Source organism: Maniola jurtina, chromosome 3 (assembly GCF_905333055.1).
Source record: "Maniola jurtina chromosome 3, ilManJurt1.1, whole genome shotgun sequence".
NCBI lineage: Eukaryota > Metazoa > Arthropoda > Insecta > Lepidoptera > Nymphalidae > Maniola > Maniola jurtina.
This window is the reverse complement of record NC_060031.1, coordinates 11247064-11268140: the sequence shown is the minus strand read 5'-3', so window position 1 is coordinate 11268140 and position 21077 is coordinate 11247064. Positions and strand designations below refer to the sequence as shown.

Sequence of the window (21077 nt, the reverse complement as noted above, 5' to 3'; positions counted from 1 at the left end):
CTGTGTCTCTGTAAGCTAGTTATTACTGTACTGTAGGTAAGCAAGGCACTAAGCAAGTGCCTACTTCCATCTAGATTCTAGCATACCGTACCTATAGGTACTTTATATTAATATCTAGGTAACTTAAAGTATCTAGCGGCGGTCAAGACAATTATAACTCACTAGCTGATGCCCGCGACTTCGTTCGCGTGGATGTAGGTTTTTTAAAAATCCCGTGGGAACTCTTTGATTTTCCGGGATAAAAAGTAGCCTATGTGCTAATCCAGGGTATAATCTATCTCCATTATAAATTTCAGTCCAATCCGTCCAGTAGTTTTTGCGTGAAGGAGTAACAAACATACACACACACACACACACACACACACACATACAAACTTTCGCCTTTATAATATTAGTGTGAAGTGTGATTTAAGATAGTAAAATAGTCATAATTATCAACAGTTAAATCTGTTGATAGATATAATAGGTTTTTGCTTTAGCTGCCTACCTATAACTACCTAGTAACTATTGTATTACCTACGGTTCGCAGCTCGCTGAATTTATGTTATTGGTGTCAACAAAAAAAACAGAAGTCTTGGGAATAGAACAGCATGATTTGCACGCGATACAGGCGTGTCTACAGTCAATTATTAATATTGAGTTGATAATGTTTTTTTAGAACGCTGATGGCCTATTGGTTAAGACGTTGACCTCCTATTCGGTGGGTCTGAGGTCTAAATCCCGGGCACGCACTTTATCAATATGTGTAATTTGATTGAGCGGTGAAGGAAAGTGTCGCGAGGAAACTCGCACGTCAAGAGTTCTTCATGTTTTCAAAGGAGCGTCGAAAATGTAAAATAGATTGCTTTGAAAAAATCCACTTAAGTGTTCCCATAGATAGCTATAGTTAATCATACAATTTTAAATTTAGATTTAGTACAAAATAATACTTATATTGACCACTTACCTTGGATATTATGTTTCTGTGAGGTTACCAGTCAATAAATTTATTAATTCTATTGGATATGATGTTTTAAGAACAGTAGAAGTTTATGTAACATTTAGATAAACATAAGCAGAAGGACATGCTCACAAAACAATACACGCAACATACACAATAGATAGAAAGGAATTTGTGTGAGACAAGGATGATCTTTTGAAAATTTTTGGAACCACAGAATTGATGCGAAAACGTTTATCAGTGAACAGAAAATTCAATAGAATTTTGGTACCTAATTATACTGATAAAAAGGAACAAATTCGTTACAAGTTGAAATTGTAAAAAAAAATGTAGAAGGAGTTGTTGGTTTAAATAGAGACAATAGAGTGATTGTGCTTATATTCCATATCTTTTAAATGCCTAAACAAACGATGTAGGTACATATAGGATATAGTCAGAATCCTTACATCATCCCGCGCGACATTAGCTCTATTGAAAAATCTAATGCGGCCTTATCAAATGATATAACTTTTAAGTTCGTTTTTTGGCAGGGCAGTCGTGTTTTTGAATTCATTTGATTATGAATTGTTTCTCATCCGTGACCCACACAATCAGCGTCATGCAAGCATACAGCACTGCGATAGCATTAATAGATAAAATTAGTTACAGGGTCCCATTCGCTATGACGTTCAAATCGTATCTTACTTGAATCTGATGACAAACTTTTTTATTTCATTACAAGTTAGCCCTTGACTACGATCTCGCCTGGTAGGTAGTACCACGGTAATATTATCTATTACCGTGGTAGTACCTAAGTGATGATGCAATTTAAGATGGAAGCGGGCAATAACTTTGAAGGGGTATGGCAGCTTTATTAAACCCTTTATCGGTTTCTACATGGCAGCATCTTACCGGGAGCTAAATCGCTTGGTGGTACGACTTTTCCGGTAGCGTAGTGACTAGTCACGGTAGAAGCTTGCCACCAGACCTAATCAGAAATCATTTAGAAACAACAAATTCCCAAATTACTCCAATCGGGAATCGAACTCGGGACCTCCAACTTATAAAACCACAATGCTCACCACTGCGCCAGGCAGGTCATCAAAATTCTCACAGAATTAATTTCGGGCACAGTTACGATTTCAATGTCATCAAAGATTTAGGACCCAGGATAAATACCTACGAAGGCGCAAACTGAAGCGCAAAGCCATAAATGTACATTTACCTTCACCAAAATTTCGAATATGATTACTTTTGTCCGTAACAAATGTGACCACGTATTTTGGGAGCCGGAACTCGCGGCGCTGTTCACCGGATATGCCGGACCACGGAGCCACCTCTCGCCACACGAAGCGCACGTCCTCTCTTGTGTATTTGTCTATGAGAACAACAGAACTTTGTTAATACTTATATATCTTTGAACTCTGCTCTACGTATTTTCAAGTGCTTCAATGGAAATGATGCCCGCTCTCAAAGCCTGGCCTTGCACGAGCCAAGAATACATAGGTACATTACATCCAATGATTGCCGTATCAGTGTGACTATGTCAATAGCTTAAAAGGTTAAACGAGAAGCCAAAAAATGGTAAGGATGATAACAAAATAAACACAAATATATTGAATTAATCTAGCATCTGATGGATGAAATCGATGGATGTGAAGAATCTAGAAATGAAGAACATAGAACTGAAACGAAGTAGGTCTCAGTAAAGTTGATTCCTGAAAGCAATAATGTTTTTAATCACCTACTCGTACTTCTGATGGATGAGTCAATGATAGTGCAAAAGTGGCTATGTTAACTTTTAATAACAACCTATTTATCAAGCGCTATAATGAAGTATATTAATCACTTAATATGTCGAAGATTGCAATGACGATAACTAGGTGTAAGGTATCTCTCGCACACACTAAGTTGTGTGTTGTGTGGTCAGGGCAATTAATATCGTTATCTATTAGATTTTGTGGAATATATAAATATATTATATAACATGCTGGAATATTCAAACTTTAAAAGCGGCAACCCGGCCTCTTGAACAGTTTTTTTTAGGAACACATTTTCTTGTTCATTTTAGGGGTGAAAAAAACGAAAATAATCGGCTACGTACTCTACCTTTTTGAATTGATTTCATTAGGCGACCTATACAGGGCATGATGGTTTATGTAGGTATTATGTTTCATGAACATGTGGTTATCAGATGGATGAAGGTTGTTGCATAATACCTATTATCTATTGAATTTCGTGGATCTTAAAATATGATTTTTAGTTTTGGTAGTTTCTTTCAATATTATATGACTTTTTCTCGACGATGTATGTATACATTATACTTATAATATGCGCATTGCTCAAATTGTAAGTAGTGCCTAACGCTGAAAATTAATGTAAGTAAATATTAAAAAATGGAACAAGTTTATTTGAATAAATTTTCAAGATAACACAAATGTTGAAATCCAACCCAATGTCAAGATTAAAAAGGTTCTTTCCACAAAAAGTAAATATGTAAGGATGTTTTAGAGCTAATTGGAATTTAAATTCATTGAAACGCACAACGAAGAATGCCAATGAATAACTTGTAATTCTCTACTAGGATGATTACGAGTTTACCTACTGGATGAATTAAAAATGGTACTGCGCTACATACAAGAAACATTAAAAAAAGTTAATAATATGATCAAATAGTGAATGCGTGTGCTTAGTAGGATGAACTCTGAGAATGTTGCTTTATTGTTATTAGTTTAAGCTAAGTTCTAATCAATCTCGGTGTACTTACAACTGCTAAAATCAATAGCGCAGTTTTGTACGTCTAGTGGATACAAGACGAAATCCATTTCACATTTTATTGTTATCGTGGCACTGAAATTTAAACACAGCAGTACGTTAAAGATAATTTCATGAATCTTTACTCGATTCTTGGTTTTTGTCTGTTGCACTAAGATTAATATTGCGCGGTACTACATTTATGCTAAGCTTTTTGTTGTGAGAAAATAAAGTAATTAGTAAAATAAATGTAGATAAGTAATCATTAATTCTTGCATTGAGCATCAGATTGTTTATCGCTGTCTTAATATTTATTAGACCCATTGTCTTTTTTATGTTATAAAATCACGAAACAATTCACTTTAAGTTACAATTAAGGAGCCAGTGAATAAAACGGTAGATATCTATAGGTACAATAATTGCACGTAATAAAGTTTTGCAGGAAGAGCAAAAAACTCAATTAAAGCTGTTAAAACTTTACTACAGGTAATTGTAACGTTTTGATTGAAATCATGAATTTTGGGCTCAATTTTGCCATAGTTTTAGGCCGTTTTACTCAAAAATGAGTTCTTTGTATTCAGTGATCGACACATTGGACTCAATTTCAGTACAGTTCTGATTTGCATTCAGTGAGACTTAAACGACCGGATTAAAAAAACCAAGTATTTTGATGAAGTGAAGTGAGCGTCTTGTTCGCCAGCTCCAATTATTGTACCTTTTGTGCAGAACTTAGAAGCCAATTACAAGAAATTGCTAAAGGTACCGCCTTTTTCAGGTCAGTGCATTCTAACAGATTGAATGCTTTGCTGATTGAAAATAGCACAAACTGACTAAATGGGTATCTGGCTGCTTGTTTGTTTGCTACTTATGTAAAAAATCTTAATCAAAGGAAGAATATAAATTAAACGAACCCAATACTGACTGAGACGGTGTGGTTGACATAGAGTCTGAGCGACGCCATCTCTTGTAGGACGGAAAGTATCTTCATTGTTTGGAGCTGCCATATGTACAGGTCGGGCATCCAGATGAGTTGACGGAACTCCCAGGGCAGGTCAATGTATGATTTGTTGAAAGGCACATTCAGTCTCATGTCTTCCCATGATACTTGGAGAAAAACATCAAGCGTGATCTCCTTGGACAAAAAATGCTAAAATTATTCCAACTGCTATCTTAAATCTTTCTAAACATTGAATTTGTATTGTATTAATTCGTTGATAAGGTTAATCATGGTATTTGTAACTATACTTATATATCGACTTGCTTGTGAACAAATACAAAATTGATATTTTTTTGCCCTGTAAGTATGCTCCCTGTCCCTGTTGTCGTATCCTCGTTTATCAAAGACAGCAGCAATTGAATAAAATTATTTAAAAAAAATCCCTCTGTGTCCTGTTCCAGTGGATATAGTGAAATAAAGATCTAAATAAAAATTATCTCCTTGACGAAGGGCCGAACAGTTTCAAAATTTCTCCGTCGTCCATTCATTCGCAAACTTCTGGCTTGCAGGCAGATTTTTATCTGGGTCATATCCAACCAAATACAGACATAAAAGGGGACATCGACGTTTACAACATTTATATATACCCGCTGTCCCCTTAGGCCGGTTCCCTCTGGTGGGGACAACGAGACTTTATCCTATTGCTGATTTACCCTTATCCTCGTCACGGGACTTGGATACAGTCAACAGGGACAATGGGCTTAAAAGTTTTTTGCTAAGATGGTTATGTAGGTGCGAATTATTCAAGTAATTTTTTAGATCCCTTTAGAATAGCCAAAAAAATTATCACGGATTCAGACTGTTTTTTCTAGAGAAAAGGATCAGGATTTCTTAAAAAAAAAGGAAATAGGTACCTCTCTATTTTCGTCAACTCCAGACACTCGGTTCACGTTAATCCCAATGTAAACAGTTGTGTTTTTATCTGCAAAAGTGAAATTACAATTAGACCTTGTATTTGTGCTTCATTAAAGGGCTATAAACTGTTGCATAGGTTGTAGGAGTTATCAGTGGTTTGGCGGCGCCCCTTGGCGATATCACCGATATGCCCGGCTTTACATTACCCGAGCTCGTTCCACTGTAATAAAATTATAACGAGCTACCTGCTTCATGAATAATGGAATTTAAAAAAATGATGTCCGATTTCAATGTGTTGATACTTTTTATATTATAACTCTTGGCTGAAATCAGATCTGCTGGCAAGTGATGATGCAGCTTAAGATGGATTAGGTGCACTTGCCTAGAAGATGCCTATTCTCTCTTGAGTTGATTACATGTGGACGGGAAAACTGATGCCGAAAGGGCGTTCTATATCGTAGCAGTTCGAATTAGAAACTAGAAAGCAAATCACTTTCTGCTTTGTAGCTGTCCATGGAATTTCGTACGTAAGTACGGGTGCAGACCCTTATCATAAGAGACCTTAATTGGGCGGCATAAGAGTTCTTTTTTCAAACATTTTGGTAGAGTAGACAGTAAATTATAACCGTCACCTTGAAAACCTTCATCCATTATTCGTCGCTTAGATTAAAAGCGCAAGATGTTTTAAAACGTTTTGACTGGGAAGAAAACTTTCTAGTCCTCAGCAGACAGCAGTTTATAACAGTTAAAAAGCTAGCCGGAAAACGAAATGCCTCTTCGTGATAACAGACAATATTTCCATTGGACAATCGATAAGTTTATTCTTGTATTGAAAGTTTATTATTTCGCTTTTGTAACGCGATCCACTTGTACCATTTTGGGCACAAACGGTGAATCCAATGATATGTAGGTAGGTACTTCAAATACTAAGTACCTTAGTGCCTACGTTTTATTTATAATGTCCATGAACGCTTTTTTAACGGACATTAAAAAAGCTCTCGTGCGAATGAGGCCTAAAGTGAACCGTACTTTTGACATGCCAGTTGACCCATAGAGTTAAAATGGCACGTGAGAAGACATTTTGTACAGACTATACCTCCTCATATCTTCTTCGATGGAGTATCGGACAACACAAGTGGCATCATCAGAGTAGGTGTAAAGTGTTTATGGAGATACATGTATTGCTTATTTTGGATGATTATAAATGGGTTACGGACTATAATTTCAAGCGCCTACACGACCTGTCACGTCAACATAAAATTATCGCTTGAATAATGATTGGCCCAACGTCGGCCATTTTCGCTAAATCATCTCCGGCTTTAAGTGGATAGCTGTCTACTTTAGCTGTATCATCACCTGCGGCGAAAAATGAAAAGCTAAATATAAACGATATATAAATAGCGAGGCTTTGCTTGCTTAAACAATGGGTGTTGCTACGCCATACCCTACCCTACCCCTGACCTTTATAACATCTTGTAGGCACACAGGGTTTTTGCGTGTTATAGGCAAATCCTATGGATACAGGATATTTTTCAAACCGATATAAGCAATTTTATTTTAAATGGTTTTCCTTCATATTTGTTTATACAGAAAGAGACTACTAACCCTAATGGAGGTCACTCTACTCCTCGTTATAAACAACTTTTACTATACAATCAAACCTTAAATCATGAAATCAAATCAGTTCACAGCAAAAACATTTGTAGGCAAGTAAGGTACTCTTTGTCGAATGATATTGATCTTAGGTAAGTATATTATTTTGGTGGTTCTGGTATGTATGGAATTTTTTTTTTCAAGATTTAAGAGTTGGTCAAGGTTGACCTCTATAGCTTATAGTTCAGATAGTAGTTATTTTATTGTGATCTTTCTCTTTCAGTTTATGAGGACTTTTAAGATTTTAATAAAAAAGTTCTACGTACCGGGTGGAATGTTTCTACTGTAGTTAGTTGGCAGTTGATATGCATCTTGGTCCATGTACAGGATCTGGCTGAAAAAAACGTTAAAAAATTTAAATATCAAATAACGTTGTAGATTCAGTTTTACAAATAATATCTGACTGTCTAATCTAAACGTTGTGCCGTCCTGTTCTGTAGGAAACTTATTTTCAACCGTTGTTAGGAGAAGTTTCCTACGTGCTCCCCTGCTAACTCTCCATACAAACGTAGTTTGGTTCTCATTTGAGTGTTTGTATACTTTCAAATTCATACGAGCTCAAAGATTTAGTAAATTTTTAAGCTCGTGTTGCTTCGAAACTACACTTTTTACGGTATATTTTTTCCTGTTATGGAACGTAGGTATCTTCAAAATTTAATTGAGTTTGATTCAAATTCAAATTCAAAATATTTTTATTCAATTAGGCTTTTACAAGTTCTTTTGAACCGTCTAAAGCATCTACCACTGGTTTGGAATGCCTTTACTACCGAGAAGAACCAGCAAGAAACTCGGCGGTTGCTCTTTTCAAAGAAGGTTTGGTTTAATGCTCTAAATTATGAGAACTAAACTACATTTTTAGCTTTATGTTTGTTTGAAACGTGATACAAATAAACTTCTCTTAAGTTTAGAGCTATCTGAATAACTGAATAGCACCGTTACTTAGTCATAGTCATATTATACGTCAATAACAATTCAAATTCATTTTTTATTATAACATGTTACAGTAATTTTTCTTATTTGTGTACTCTTTAAAAATATAACATTTATAATATAGAAACACGGCCTTCATACCTAAGCTCGTTCAAAACCTTGAAATCTCATAAATTATATCCCATAGCCTGTGATCAAAATAACCTATTGAGAAAGCATAGAATAAATGTCACGATAGACAGGAGGCAGTTGCATTGTAGTTGTTTACTAATCATTTACCTTTTATTTACAGACGATTGGGCGATATGGTTTTGTAACTTTGAACATCACTGTAAAGATCACTTGTTACGACTTTACAAGATGAAACGCGGCGGTTGTTTGTTTTGTGTTCATTTGTTATGGCTTCTAACGACTAAGCATAGTTATTTTCTCACAAGCTCTGTTTTCTATTTATAAGTTATCGCCAAAGAGTTTAAATGGTTTACTTCGGTCGACAGAGACCGAAGGCGTATTTATAAATGCATTCATACCCTAAGGCCTCCATAAAAGGAATCATTTTCATAGATCGATTATTTATTATTTATTATATTATGTTGAAAAAGAGCACAATCTGAGTAGGTACGGAAGACATTTAAAACGCTGATGATTTGCATGTTTTAATAGCCAGTAGGTAATAGGCCGTGGACACACCTGTAAGTTTTACTTACGTAAGTAGCTTACATGATTGCCTTACGACAAAACTAATGTAAACACACTTATTAAGTAGGTAGTTACCTACCTTAATTTTGTTGTCAATTGATTACGTAAGCTACTTGCAAAACTTGCAGGTGTAATCGCGGGCATAGGAAGATATAGGGTTGGAGAAAAAATATATTTAAGTATCAAGTCATGTCATGTAAAGTTGCCAACCAAACCGTAATTTTATTTATTGAACAATTTAAGACGAAATAGATGAAGGACCTTCAACGTAATCCATTTAGTAAATAATCTATCGAAGGATGTTCCAAAGACAATATTAGTTTGATATAATAGTGAGATGCGTTTGCGATCTCCGGCTTATGATAAATCGTGGGCTTAGCCGGTTATTAGTACTTAGACAGGATGATTGTATTCAGTGAACCATGCAAGCGTGGGCGTATTTCGCTATTTAGAAGAAGAATATTCGTTGGTAAAGATCATTATTGCAATATGAAAGCCTTCGTTCTAACAGACACTAAACCCGTTTTCTGAGATATCGCAATACTTTTCAACATTTCAACCTAAAAACCTCACCTTTTGAGATAGGTATTCTCTTTTCTGATCCCCGACTCGATTATTATCAGATTCAAAACAAATAGTTTTTGGAGTTTAAAAAATTTCTATAAATTATCAAAAATCTGTTTTAGCCCGTAGCATATTCGGTCTACGTTGCATGTTTATTGTATATGGTAAACTTGATTTTCTTTAGCATTGATGAATCTGATTTAGTGCACTTTTCAGTTGTTGTATATTATATGTGAAAGTAGACACATAGATAAATGTTAATCCATGTCTTTTATTTCGTTCAAAGTTTTGTTGAACTTATCCCTCAATGCGTTCAGTCATTAAAGGTGGGTAGGTAACCCATAGGTTAACTATAGGTTACCTTCTGCCAACCTTAACCTACGTTAGGTGTTGCATTCAGCCAGTCAATTGCAGTTGGGATTAAGAAACGACAATCCTGTTATAATTGTGACGTAGGTACGCTTACGTTGAAGTAACTAAAGCCGATCGGAGTATGCCAGTTCTTGTTAAGGTTAACAGGGCTCTCTCTGTCACTCGTTTCATACAATCGTAGTTCCAATTTCATTTGAATATTAAGCAACCAAAGTCCATGAAATTTTGCAGACATATTCTAGAAACTAATATCTGTGTCTGTGGTGTTTTAGATTTTTCTAAAAATATGTAGTTTTAAAATTACAGGGGCTCAAAGATTTGTATGAAAATTTTTAAGACCGCGTAACTTTGAAACCGAGTATTTTAACAGAAATCTGGAAAACCACAGGCATAGATATTAGTTTCTAGAATATGTCTGCAAAATTTCATGAACTTTGGTTGCTTAATATTCAAATGAAATTGGAACTACGATTGTATGAAACAAGTGACGGACGGACGGAGCCCTCTTAACATTGTTTACAATGTACTTGGTGATGCCCGTGACTTCGTTCGATTTAGGTTTTTATTAAACTCTTTTCTGTGATAAAAGAAGCCTATGTCACTCTCCAGGTCTTTAAGGGTGGCGCTCCAAAATCGACGATTTGCAAAAAATTATGCCAATCCGTTGCTCAGTTGCGGACTGCGGTGTGATTGAAGGGCAAACCAAGAAACCAATAAACTAAGAAACTAACAAAATATTAGCACACTTTTGTACCAGTTTAATAATATGGGTCATAATTATTGTAGGTTGTAACTATTTTTTTCCTCGTTTAAGCTCGCGTGATTTTCAGATATAATTGACTTGGATGATATCGAACTACAAGTTTCATCTCAAACGGTCTACGCGTGACAATGCGTTCACTTTGTGGGTATTATCAGTTATCACACACAATTTTATCTTAGTAGTAGTGGAGGAGAGTTATTCGAAAAATTCTTACACGTGTAGGCAAAAATATACCTACTGTATGTACCTGCCTCGAGAGATTGGAATAACATTCAAGGGCTTTGTGTTTTTTGCACAACAATGTATAAGTATACTCTGACAGTGTGGTAACTGTTACTTCAGCATGCAATCATAGCGTTCGTTGGTTTATCGTTTTGGCAGAACACCGCACTTTACTAGGTAGGCATATTAGGTATAATAGATGAAATTAAATGAAATGTGGCAGTATCCAAATCCGAGAAATTACGGTTGTTTAGTTAGTAGTAGATAAGTAAGTAAGTAGCACCGAACAGTGATAGCCTAGTGGTTTAGAGGTCGGCCTCCTATTCAGTGGGGTTAGGGATTCGATCTCGGGCATGCACCCCTAACTTTTCGGAGCTATGTGCATTTTTAACCGAGTTCCAAAAAAGGAGGAGGTTCTCAATTCGTCGGGATCTTTTTTTATTTTTTTTATTTTTTATGTATGTTCCCCGATTACTCAAAGACCCCTGGACCGATTTGGAAATTTTTTTTTTGTTTGAAAGGGTATAATGTGCAGGTGGTCCCATACAAATTTGGTGAAGATCTGATGAATATCTTCGGAGATGGAGACCAGAACTCCTCAATGGATAAGAGCAAATTGCTCGCGATCAGTGTAATAGCTTAGTAAACAGTAGGGTTTTAACTGGGCATAGCATATTATAGTACAGTGGGGCCACTAAAAATTGTGAAATAAAAAATTTTCAAAAGAAAAATAAAACCGACTTCAAAAACCAAAAACACTAAAAGTAGAAAATAATTTTTGTTTAGCTACACATGTAATGTACCTAGGTATGAAGTCGGGCGAGCTTCACTCTTGGATTTCTAATTTTGTTTTAATATGCTCGCTCGACTTCATACCTAGGTACATTACATGTGTAGCTAAACAAAAATTATTTTCTACTTTTTAGTGTTTTTGGTTTTTGAAGTCGGTTTTATTTTTCTTTTGAAAATTTTTTAACCATCTAAATATCACTTCCTTTAACAGTGAAGGATCTCATTTTCAGAGGAGACCCGTTCTCAGTAGTGAGCCAGCGATGGTGAAATTCTATTCATAAAGGTTGTTTTACGCCGGAGCAACGCATGTGGCAGTGAGGCATACTACAATAATTTGAGCAGCATGCAGCAGTCTATTTGACTGGACTTGGAGTATGATATCGACAGTACCTATGCCAACGGTAACGGTTCTTGCTACGAGTACATTGGACCATGTGGTCTGTCGCAACGTCGCACTATGTTGTTTTGGTGTAAATGACCCTTAATTTTTCTTTTTTACTGGAAGCATAATTTGATAATATTTTCTTTAATCATACTAGGTCATCGTGCACGTGCAGCGTTTAATTTAAATTAAAAAACATATTCATGTTCACCGTGGGTTATTTGGCTCACAAGCATTATTACACGGCATCCAGTGTTTAAGCTTTTCACAAAGAAAATATTAAGCTTTGTTTCTATTTGAGTTTGTTAACTCTTCGAGTCATGTAAGGTTGCGATTATGCAGAGAAAGACGAACCTTCTGTATTTTATTTAAGGTGCCATTATTATAGTAGCATGTTGATAAGACTTATCATGAGCAATGTGATTTATAATATTTTAATAACTTTGGATTTAACTAGTTTTACTTTCAAGTTTACGTAATTAATTATTACCACATCAAATTATCTTACAAATTTTCAACAATTGACAATCAAAGAGTGTACAGTAGGTAGGTATAATATACCTATGATTATAATGACTTTGATTAATTGAAATTATTACAATAAAACTTATGCTAGCTAGCTTGTTTTGATTTGATTCAACTTAATATGAGGCTCATATACCACTTAGCAACCATGTAAGTATACATTTAAACCACGGAACAGATGTTTTTTCTGTTCCGTGATTTAAACTGTGTGCGAATTTTTGTCACAATAATAATATATAAGTACCTACCACATTATATTTCGTGTCATTAGGTGGAAAAGTTATTACTGCGCAAAGTTATAGTTGACGCAATAATTTTTCACGTCTCATTATTCGCATTAATTAATCTTGTCTGCTATTAGGTGAAGTATTTAACTTTTATATTTTACATCCCTGCTATTAGGTAAAAAATTTATTGTAAGTATATTTTATTTAAATCTCTACTTCTTATCATCTAAATACCTATTATTGTAATAGTTTCTTTATATACGCGCGCATACGCATTTCCAATTTAGATACCTATCGATTGAAATGAAACCTTTAGTTTGAAAGCATAATAAGAAAATCATAGCCTTCTTTAACTCTGTTCAAATCGATCCACTAATATAACCCAAACATGATCATTTTTGGGAGACAGCTATTGCAAGAAAACACCATTGTTTTTAATGTACCTACCAATCAACTCGTCATCTATCTTTTACTATTGTCTATACCGAATAATTTTAAGTAGGTGCAGACTGCAGACGCAACTGTTCTTGTAATAATTAACAGCATTATTAGTGTGTAGTTTATTTTTAGTCAGTCATTTACATCCTTCCCATAAGAACGGCCAAACAGAATTTTAGGTTGCCGAATATACTTCAATGTTTGCTGTTAGATCGTTTAACTGTCCGTTTATGTTTCTCTGATATTTTATGCCTCTATTTTCCAAGTTTAGTAACCCTCTGAAATAGATTAAAAGCTTTCATTTGTTTGGGATCATTACAAGACAGAAATATAATTCATTGACGTAAACTCCGTTACGATGTGTAGGTAAGTATGAACGTTTTACGTTATTGATGAGGCCAATTGTTGGAGTCGTACTTTATCTGCTTTTAAAAATGCTATAGGTAGGTACTTACCTGCTGTAAGTATTTACTTAAGTAAATGATGAATATGTAGAATAATGATAACGTATGTACCTAAAAAAGAAAACGCAATCGGTGATACGGTCGGTCTTGATACGAGTTCTTTTTAACACCCGACCCAAAAAGAGGGGTGTTATAAGTTTGACATGTGTATCTGTGTATCTGTCTGTGGCATCGTAGCTCCTAATATAATGAACCGATTTAAATTTAGTTTTTTTTTCGTTTGAAACACTCTCGATCAAGCCACCTTGATCGAGAGTGTTCTTAGCTATAATCCAAGAAAATCGGCTCAGCCGTTTGAAAGTTATCAGCTCTTTTCTAGTTACTGTAACCTTCACTTGTCGGGGTTGTTATAAATTTTTAATTTAAGTACACTTGTTATGTAAAGAAAAAGAAGTTTAGTCACAGTCTCGACACAAGCGAACAGATTCAATGTACCATTGACAAGAACAACGCTATACCACAGAGTATAATATTATCATATTATGTCCTAACGATGTGGGTGCGACTGCGAAGGAAGTGAGTATCGCTTCATCCACGTTAATAATTTTTTTATAATTTTTTTTTCATAATTTTTCAGATGTTCAAAAGGTATCTGATGGTTTATCGGATGATTTCATTTCCGTGCTTCTTGCAACCATTAAATCAATAGAGAGCTGTACCTAAATGTACCGGAACTTTGAACTTAGGTATATGTAACAATTATTAGCATGGGAGGGCGGGCGGTGCATATCGCGTGATACTGTTGCACCATACAGATATTTGTCTGGATTAGCGGATTATAGCAAATTAAGCTGTTGGTTCCTTGTAGGTACATCATGGGCTTCCGTAAACTAACGCCTGCTTCTATACAAAGGTTTTAACTCTTAAACATCTGTAGGTATCCATGTCGGTCTTTGTACTCGCCGTTTATTGTAATAGAATTAATGCGTCCTATAGCATGTCATTTCGGCATGTGGTCGTCTGGCGAAGGGCCAATGTGTCTGCGCGTGCTCGAGCAGATCTTGACACATCAGAGGAGTCGGTCTACTCTGATTAATGCTGATCGGTGTAACCAGAGGTAAAACAGCTACATTGTTTTGACGGGTTTTATTATTAGTGGTTATTATAAATTACTAGCTGATGCCCGCGACTTCGCGGATTGTAAATCCCGTGGGAACACATTGATTTTCCAGGATAAAAAGTAGCCTATGTGATTCGCCAGTTCAGTGTCTAGCAATTAATGATAGCCAACGAGCTCATTTTTTAATCCATTGAAGGTTTTCTACGAAACAATATTGTAATTCACCCAGTGAAGCGGCAATGTAGAACCAACCAACCTCGGTGGCTATTAAATTCAGTGTTAGACGCTGAGCTACCGAATCACCTAGCTGGTATTTAACTACCTATATCCTTGCTAGAATCACTTTGACAAACTAACAAACCAACAAACAAATATACTTTCGCATTTATAATACTTATGACCCTTATGAGTTATGGGTAGTGATTAATTTTATGGCAACTATGGCAAATTATTTTATTTTTCGTTCTTTGTAAACGTTGACGAAAGCCGGTGACCTAGGTACCTGCTATCTATGGTTTCTATTACTTGAGAATGACTTTTTCCTCTTCACCTATCTCTCTTGGGGTAATCGTTATTATTTGCAAATTATTACTGACTGACTATATTTTAGCCTGTTAGCCCAAAGCTATGAGGTATTATTGGTTAAATCGTAATCTGTAAAATTATTAAGATTTGTAGAGAAAAAATTTGTAGAGTTGTTCTTCTACAAAGGAAGCAAGCTGAAAGTGGCAGTGGGCAGGCCGTTGGGTAGACGAGTTCCAGCTGGAAAGGAGATTGCGTATTAGTAAGCTCAGTGTGGGACAACCTCCAGTCTTCTGAGCTAATGGCAGAAGGTGACGGGAAACGAGTAGATGAGGAAGAGAAGACGAGAGACGAGAAGACTGTGTTTGACGGCGCACTTTCAATAACTCTGCACAGCTGTGGATATAGGCTTATGGATTGGATTGGGATGGGATTTGTTATCATTATTATGTTTGTGACAATTTTGTTCTTCTATCATTTACAAACCCCTTCATGGCGCTTGCTCGCAACACGCATGATTTCATTTTAGTTATTGCATCTACGCGTACGACAGACGCGTGCTGCAACGATAGGTATTCAGAGCAAGGGTTTATTTCTGTTGTCACAGTTAGCCGACCCGCCACTGGTTATATTTGTACTGATAGTGACGCACATTCTAATCTTGATAGATAATTTTGGCGCCATTGAAAGGCTGTTGTTATTTATGTCGTGGTTTGATAGCACTTTATCATTTTGTTAATAATCTTGATTTTTAGGGTTCGTATTTCTAGAGAAAAAAGGAACTCTTCACTTCATTGTCTGTCTGTCTATCTGTCATGTTTGTCAAAACTCAAGACCCGTTAAGAGAATCAAAACCTATAGGATATCTACTTCCAGTTGACCTAGAATCATAAAGGGCAGGTAGCACAAGTGAAGGGAAAAATCCCAAAATCGTGAGTTTATGGTCACATCACAAAAAAAATTGTGTTATTTGTTCTACAATAGTACGGAAGTAACGGAACCCTTCGTGTGCTAGTCCGACTCGCGTTTTAACGGTTTTTAGTGTTTAACTGCGGCATAACAGTGGCTTACATGGCTTCCTTTTTTATTGAACCAACTTGTACCTACTTAGTAGGTATTGTCTATGTTTTGAACTGCTGTGATTGGTTGAATTATGATTAAATTTTTATATATGTTTGGGGCCTTTAAGCTCATATTTTAGTTCAAAAGTAACAGCACTGACTTTTGTAACCAGTCTTGCTTTTATTGACGGCCAAAGTTTAACGGTAACCGTAACGTAACTTTAATCGTCTTTTATACAACTGGACCTTAAAATAACATTAGTGAACTCGTGTCGTGACAGTACCATTTATCTTCAAGATAGCGTTAATTCTTAGAGAAAAGTTATTTAAATCACAAAAGAAATATTATCTATTTAACCAAATCATGTCATGCAACAAGTAGAAATTGTTGCCAATCTTTGGATTCTTCGGGTGACTTTTCATAATAAGGGCAAATTGCTTCATTTTGTTTAGTTGGTAGCGATTTCACCCAAGTCGTTAAAACTGGTTATTCCCTTTTTTAAACATTATAACAAGAACTTACTTCGTCTTCTCATACTTCTTCCTATTGGACGTTAGCTGTCTTCTCGTCATATGACATCCTGTCTAAGGCAAATCTTTATTATGTTGGAGAATTTTCCGAATCGGAACTGAACCTCCATAATATCTCTACGAGGTAGGTAGGTAGCCACTCAGTTTCTTAGTTTTTGAACCCAACATATTCGCAGCATTCTTCGGTAGCACCTCATTTCAACAACCTGTAGTTTTTTTTTTGTGAAATTAAGTACCCTACTACTTTTAATTCAGACTTCCTACTATTTATTTTGGCTCACCGAAACCAAAATATTGTGTGGTAGTTAGGCACTTCGATCGAATTGAAGTGTGAATCATTCGTCTTTATTCTTCCAATATTTATACTATTGCGCCCATATTGAAGTAGTCAAATTATTTATTACAGTCTTATTTCATTGCTAGTTATAATATTTTACTAGCTATTATTTTCAGATGTGAAAATATAAAAAAGATCTAGGTACAATGGGCACACCTGAAAGTCATTAACAAAAACGATGAAACGTATTTGTTTTCATAACCTGAGGCATTAAAAACTTCGTAAAATGATATTTTGAGTTCCAAGGCCATTCATAATAGGTTGTGTGATTTACAACCCTGGTAACGGGCTACCATTCTTTGAAGCATCCTTTTAGGTTCCAGAAGGTGCCTACGTAAATACTACGCCAATATCTATGTAGTCTGTGTCGCTATGCGTATATGTTATACACGCATATGCATTTGTCTTTACTTTTTAAAATACCTCCTAAGTTGTCCGTCTGTCCGTCCGTCATGTAAGCGAGCTGTATCTTATAAACCAGGGCAATCCTCTACCTCCCATTGGGGGAACCAACTCGAGATGTAACCGAGAGGTTATATCTATGGGCCAAATCGCGGAAGGGCGCCCGTTCAGTAATTACTCTTGGCGTTCTACGTACTCGTATGTAGGTACCTATCTCATAACCTGTACAATCATCTGTACTGTATATCTCATGAACATGTGTAATAAGTGGGAGAATTTAAATTTTCACAGATTGTTTATTTCTAAAGCCCTATAAGAACAAATAATGAAAATTTTAAAATGGCCGCCATGTAAATTTAAAAAAAACTAAAAGTACATAATCTTGGTACGTCATGATGGTACGGGATCCTTTGTGTGCGAGTCCAACTCGCACTTTAACCGGTTTTTAATATAGATGAGAGAGTATTGCTAAGTAACTAGGCTTTTAAAATACTTTCACTATCTGTCTTCCCCACGAATTAATTAGGTACAATCCGGGAATCTTTAAAACAAGTGTTAGTAGGCATCTTCTAGGCAAACCAATTGCATTTCATCCATATTGTCACTTTCCATTATCTAAGTGTGATTTTGGTCAAGCATGTGCCTATAGTGAATGAAAACTATAGTGAATTTTTGCTGTAGTTAAAATTACACATAAGTAAGAAGGTACATTTGTTTGGCTTTCTCGATCGGCTTTAGTTTGTCATCACTCATCACTCTTCACTACAACGATTTTGCGTCACTGAATGACGTGGTTATGGAAATTGGAAATCATTGTTATCCATCATCATCTCAACTCATGGCCAGCTGACCACTGAGCACAGGTTTCATCGCAGAATGAGATGGGTTTGGTCATAGTCTACCACGATGGGCAATAGCGGACAGACTTCACACACCGTTGAGAACATTATGGAGAACTCTCAAATATGCAGGTTTTATCACGGTTAAAGTAAGTGATAACTCCGAAAAGTTGGAGGTGTTGATCAAACCTTGGACCCCTCGACTCCGACACCTTAACCACTAGGCTATCATCACTATTTGATAATCACATCACACTAATATTATAAAGGAGAAAGTTTGTATGTGTGTGTGTGTGTGTGTGTGTGTGTGTGTGTGTGTGTGTGTATGTTTGTTACTCCTTCACGCAAAAACTACTGGACGGATTGGGCTGAAATTTAGAATGGATGTAGATTATACCCTGGATTAGCACATAGGCTACTTTTTATCCCGGAAAATCAAAGAGTTCCCACGGGAATTTTAAAAATATCTACATCCACGCGAACGAAGTCGCGGGCATCAGCTAGTAATCAATAAAAAATAAGTTATTTTTGATATGCATCAACCCAATTGGTCTGACAAAGAAAGGCGCAAAAGAAAAATCCACCCACTGAGAAGAGTGATCTCGATCCTGAGTAATGAAGGACAGAGCGGATCTAATTTTGCCAGACGAAGTAGGACACGTCTGTTAAATCAGTCGGATCGTTGCACCTGGCCAATCTCAGCCGGTCAGGTTCGTTATGTGGGGACGAAAATCTGTTTATGTCAACAACTGCTCTTGCCAACTACACGCCCCACCCTTCATTCCCCGGCAACATCTTTGCCTCACTTGCCATTTGCCAGATAAACAATTTTGTTACTCAAGAATACTAGTTTTATGTTCACCTTGTTACTCTTTAGATGAAGTCTTTTAATATATTAATACGAGTACAGCTGTCTACTAACTGGCTCGTTGCACTTCGACCGCCCGCCCGTTGCATTTTGCTAGAACTTTTTTTCCACGCACATGCAAACAGTGGAATCAACTCCCATCGGCAGTGTTCCCACTAGATTACAACTATTCAAGGGGCGGACCTTTCATATGCTACTTCAAATAACTTTTATAACAAATGCGGATGTAAGTTTCTATCTAACATATAAAGTGACTGACTGATCTATCAACGCACAGCTCCAACTACTGGACGGATCAGGCTGTTTGGCATGCCGATAGCTATTATGATGCAGACATCGATTATGAAAGGATTTTTGAAAATTCAACCCAAGATGTAAAATAGGGGTTTGAAAACATGTGTAGTCTACACGGACTAGGTTGTGGGTATAAGCTAGTGCCTAATAATGAAAACTTTCCAATACTGTAGCGTGTATTCGGTCATTTGTCAATAGACTTCTCTGTTGTAGAACTTGTAGCACCATCTGATCCCATCGCCGCCTGTCACGTACGATGGAATTTGAAGTCCACGTTTTACGATGCACATTAAAGTTTTTAAAAGAGGTGTTTTTTTTAGTGTTCTGTATCTTATTGATATATTACATTAGCAACAGACTCCATGAATATCTGCTTTAAAAGCTTTTAAAAGTTCTATTAGTCTTAACTTGTTATTTTTTTATGTTCATTTTCATAAAAAATACAAAATATTAGGTCGAAATAACTCCTTGTTAGGCATCCGTAGTCTGTACTCATTACCTATGTCTCCAACTCCAACGCATTCGTGTCGAGCGTTCACCTTGTTTCACATCAAATTTTATTTTTGTAGCTCATTCGAGGTCCCCGCGGCCTTAGTCAAGTATTAACCTCCAAAATGAGCTTTTAATAAAGTGGCGGCAAAATGTTTTTAAATATAGTTTGAGCTCGCGAATTCAACGTTTTGAAAGTTTGAGATTCTAGAGGAGTTTATTTTTATGATAACGAACCTTGCACACTCAAAGAAACCCTTGGTCGGGCTTAAAGAAAATCCACCACCGTCCACTCCGTGCGGGTCAGGGGCGAGGAGTACCAGCAGTGGCAGCAGGAGCGTCCACATGGCGCGCTACGGGCGCGCGGGGCGCCGCCGCTCTCTGCTCGCGCACTCCGTCACTACACACACTCGGCTGCACATCATCAGCTCACGAGGCACATCACATCGGTCGAGTCGCGAGCTGAACCGGGTCCCGGGTCGAGGTCCGAGGGGCGGCGAGCACGGCGCGATACTGCGCTACTTGCGCGGCAGACGGCGGGCGGGCGCGCGCGCGGTCACGGGCGCAACCTTCGCTTCCGCGCGATCTCACCCTGTGATGCGACGCGACGCGAGAAAACTACATGCTACGCAATCGCTACGCAGCTGCCGTCCGCGGGAGTGACCGTTCGAAAGTGATGCGATCAAAATTGCTTATATTTATATCAAGTTAGCGGCACGTGCGTAACCTTGGCGGAATCGTAATTACTGGTAACACACGCTCAACCGAAGAATTCGTAACTATGAAAAATGTGGGAACATTATAATGACAGACAGGAGACCTGAACAGCGTGTCGCGATCGCGTGACGCGGCTGCCGTGCCCAGTAGTTAGCCAATTTAACTTTGCGAATTTCTACTGAATAAAATAGTTACACAAAGACTATCAAGTAAAGATACAATCATTTATGATTAAGGTGACAAACTTACCGAGACAGCAAGTACCTACCTATATACGCTCCATTCCATCTTCAGCGGTAGAGAACAGCTCTACCCGGTTTAAATGGAAACTTACATTCTGTTTTTATTTGTGGTAACCAATTCAAGGACAATGAATTGTAACAAAGGGAAAGGCCTAATAA

At 36.8% G+C, this 21077-nt stretch overlaps 1 protein-coding gene across 9 annotated transcripts in view; it reads right to left on the bottom strand.

Annotated features, from left to right (window-relative positions):
- The window catches only part of LOC123881211 (gamma-aminobutyric acid receptor subunit delta-like), a 41986-nt gene extending 21220 nt beyond the window's left edge, over nucleotides 1-20766 (bottom strand). For 2 of the 9 annotated variants that reach the window (XM_045929898.1, XM_045929897.1), the window contains exons 1-6: nucleotides 20197-20741; nucleotides 7445-7512; nucleotides 5525-5592; nucleotides 4585-4820; nucleotides 3687-3769; nucleotides 2145-2297 (exon numbers count right to left, since the gene is read on the bottom strand). In XM_045929898.1, coding sequence (XP_045785854.1) covers nucleotides 2145-2297; nucleotides 3687-3769; nucleotides 4585-4820; nucleotides 5525-5592; nucleotides 7445-7512; nucleotides 20197-20306 — 718 coding nt within the window. In that variant the 5' untranslated portion in view covers nucleotides 20307-20741. Of the gene's footprint in view, nucleotides 1-2144; nucleotides 2298-3686; nucleotides 3770-4584; nucleotides 4821-5524; nucleotides 5593-7444; nucleotides 7513-20196 lie in introns of all 9 variants that reach the window. The other 7 variants (XM_045929901.1, XM_045929900.1, XM_045929904.1 and 4 more) reach the window with 7 other exon arrangements.
- Between the last annotated feature and the right edge of the window lie 311 nt (nucleotides 20767-21077).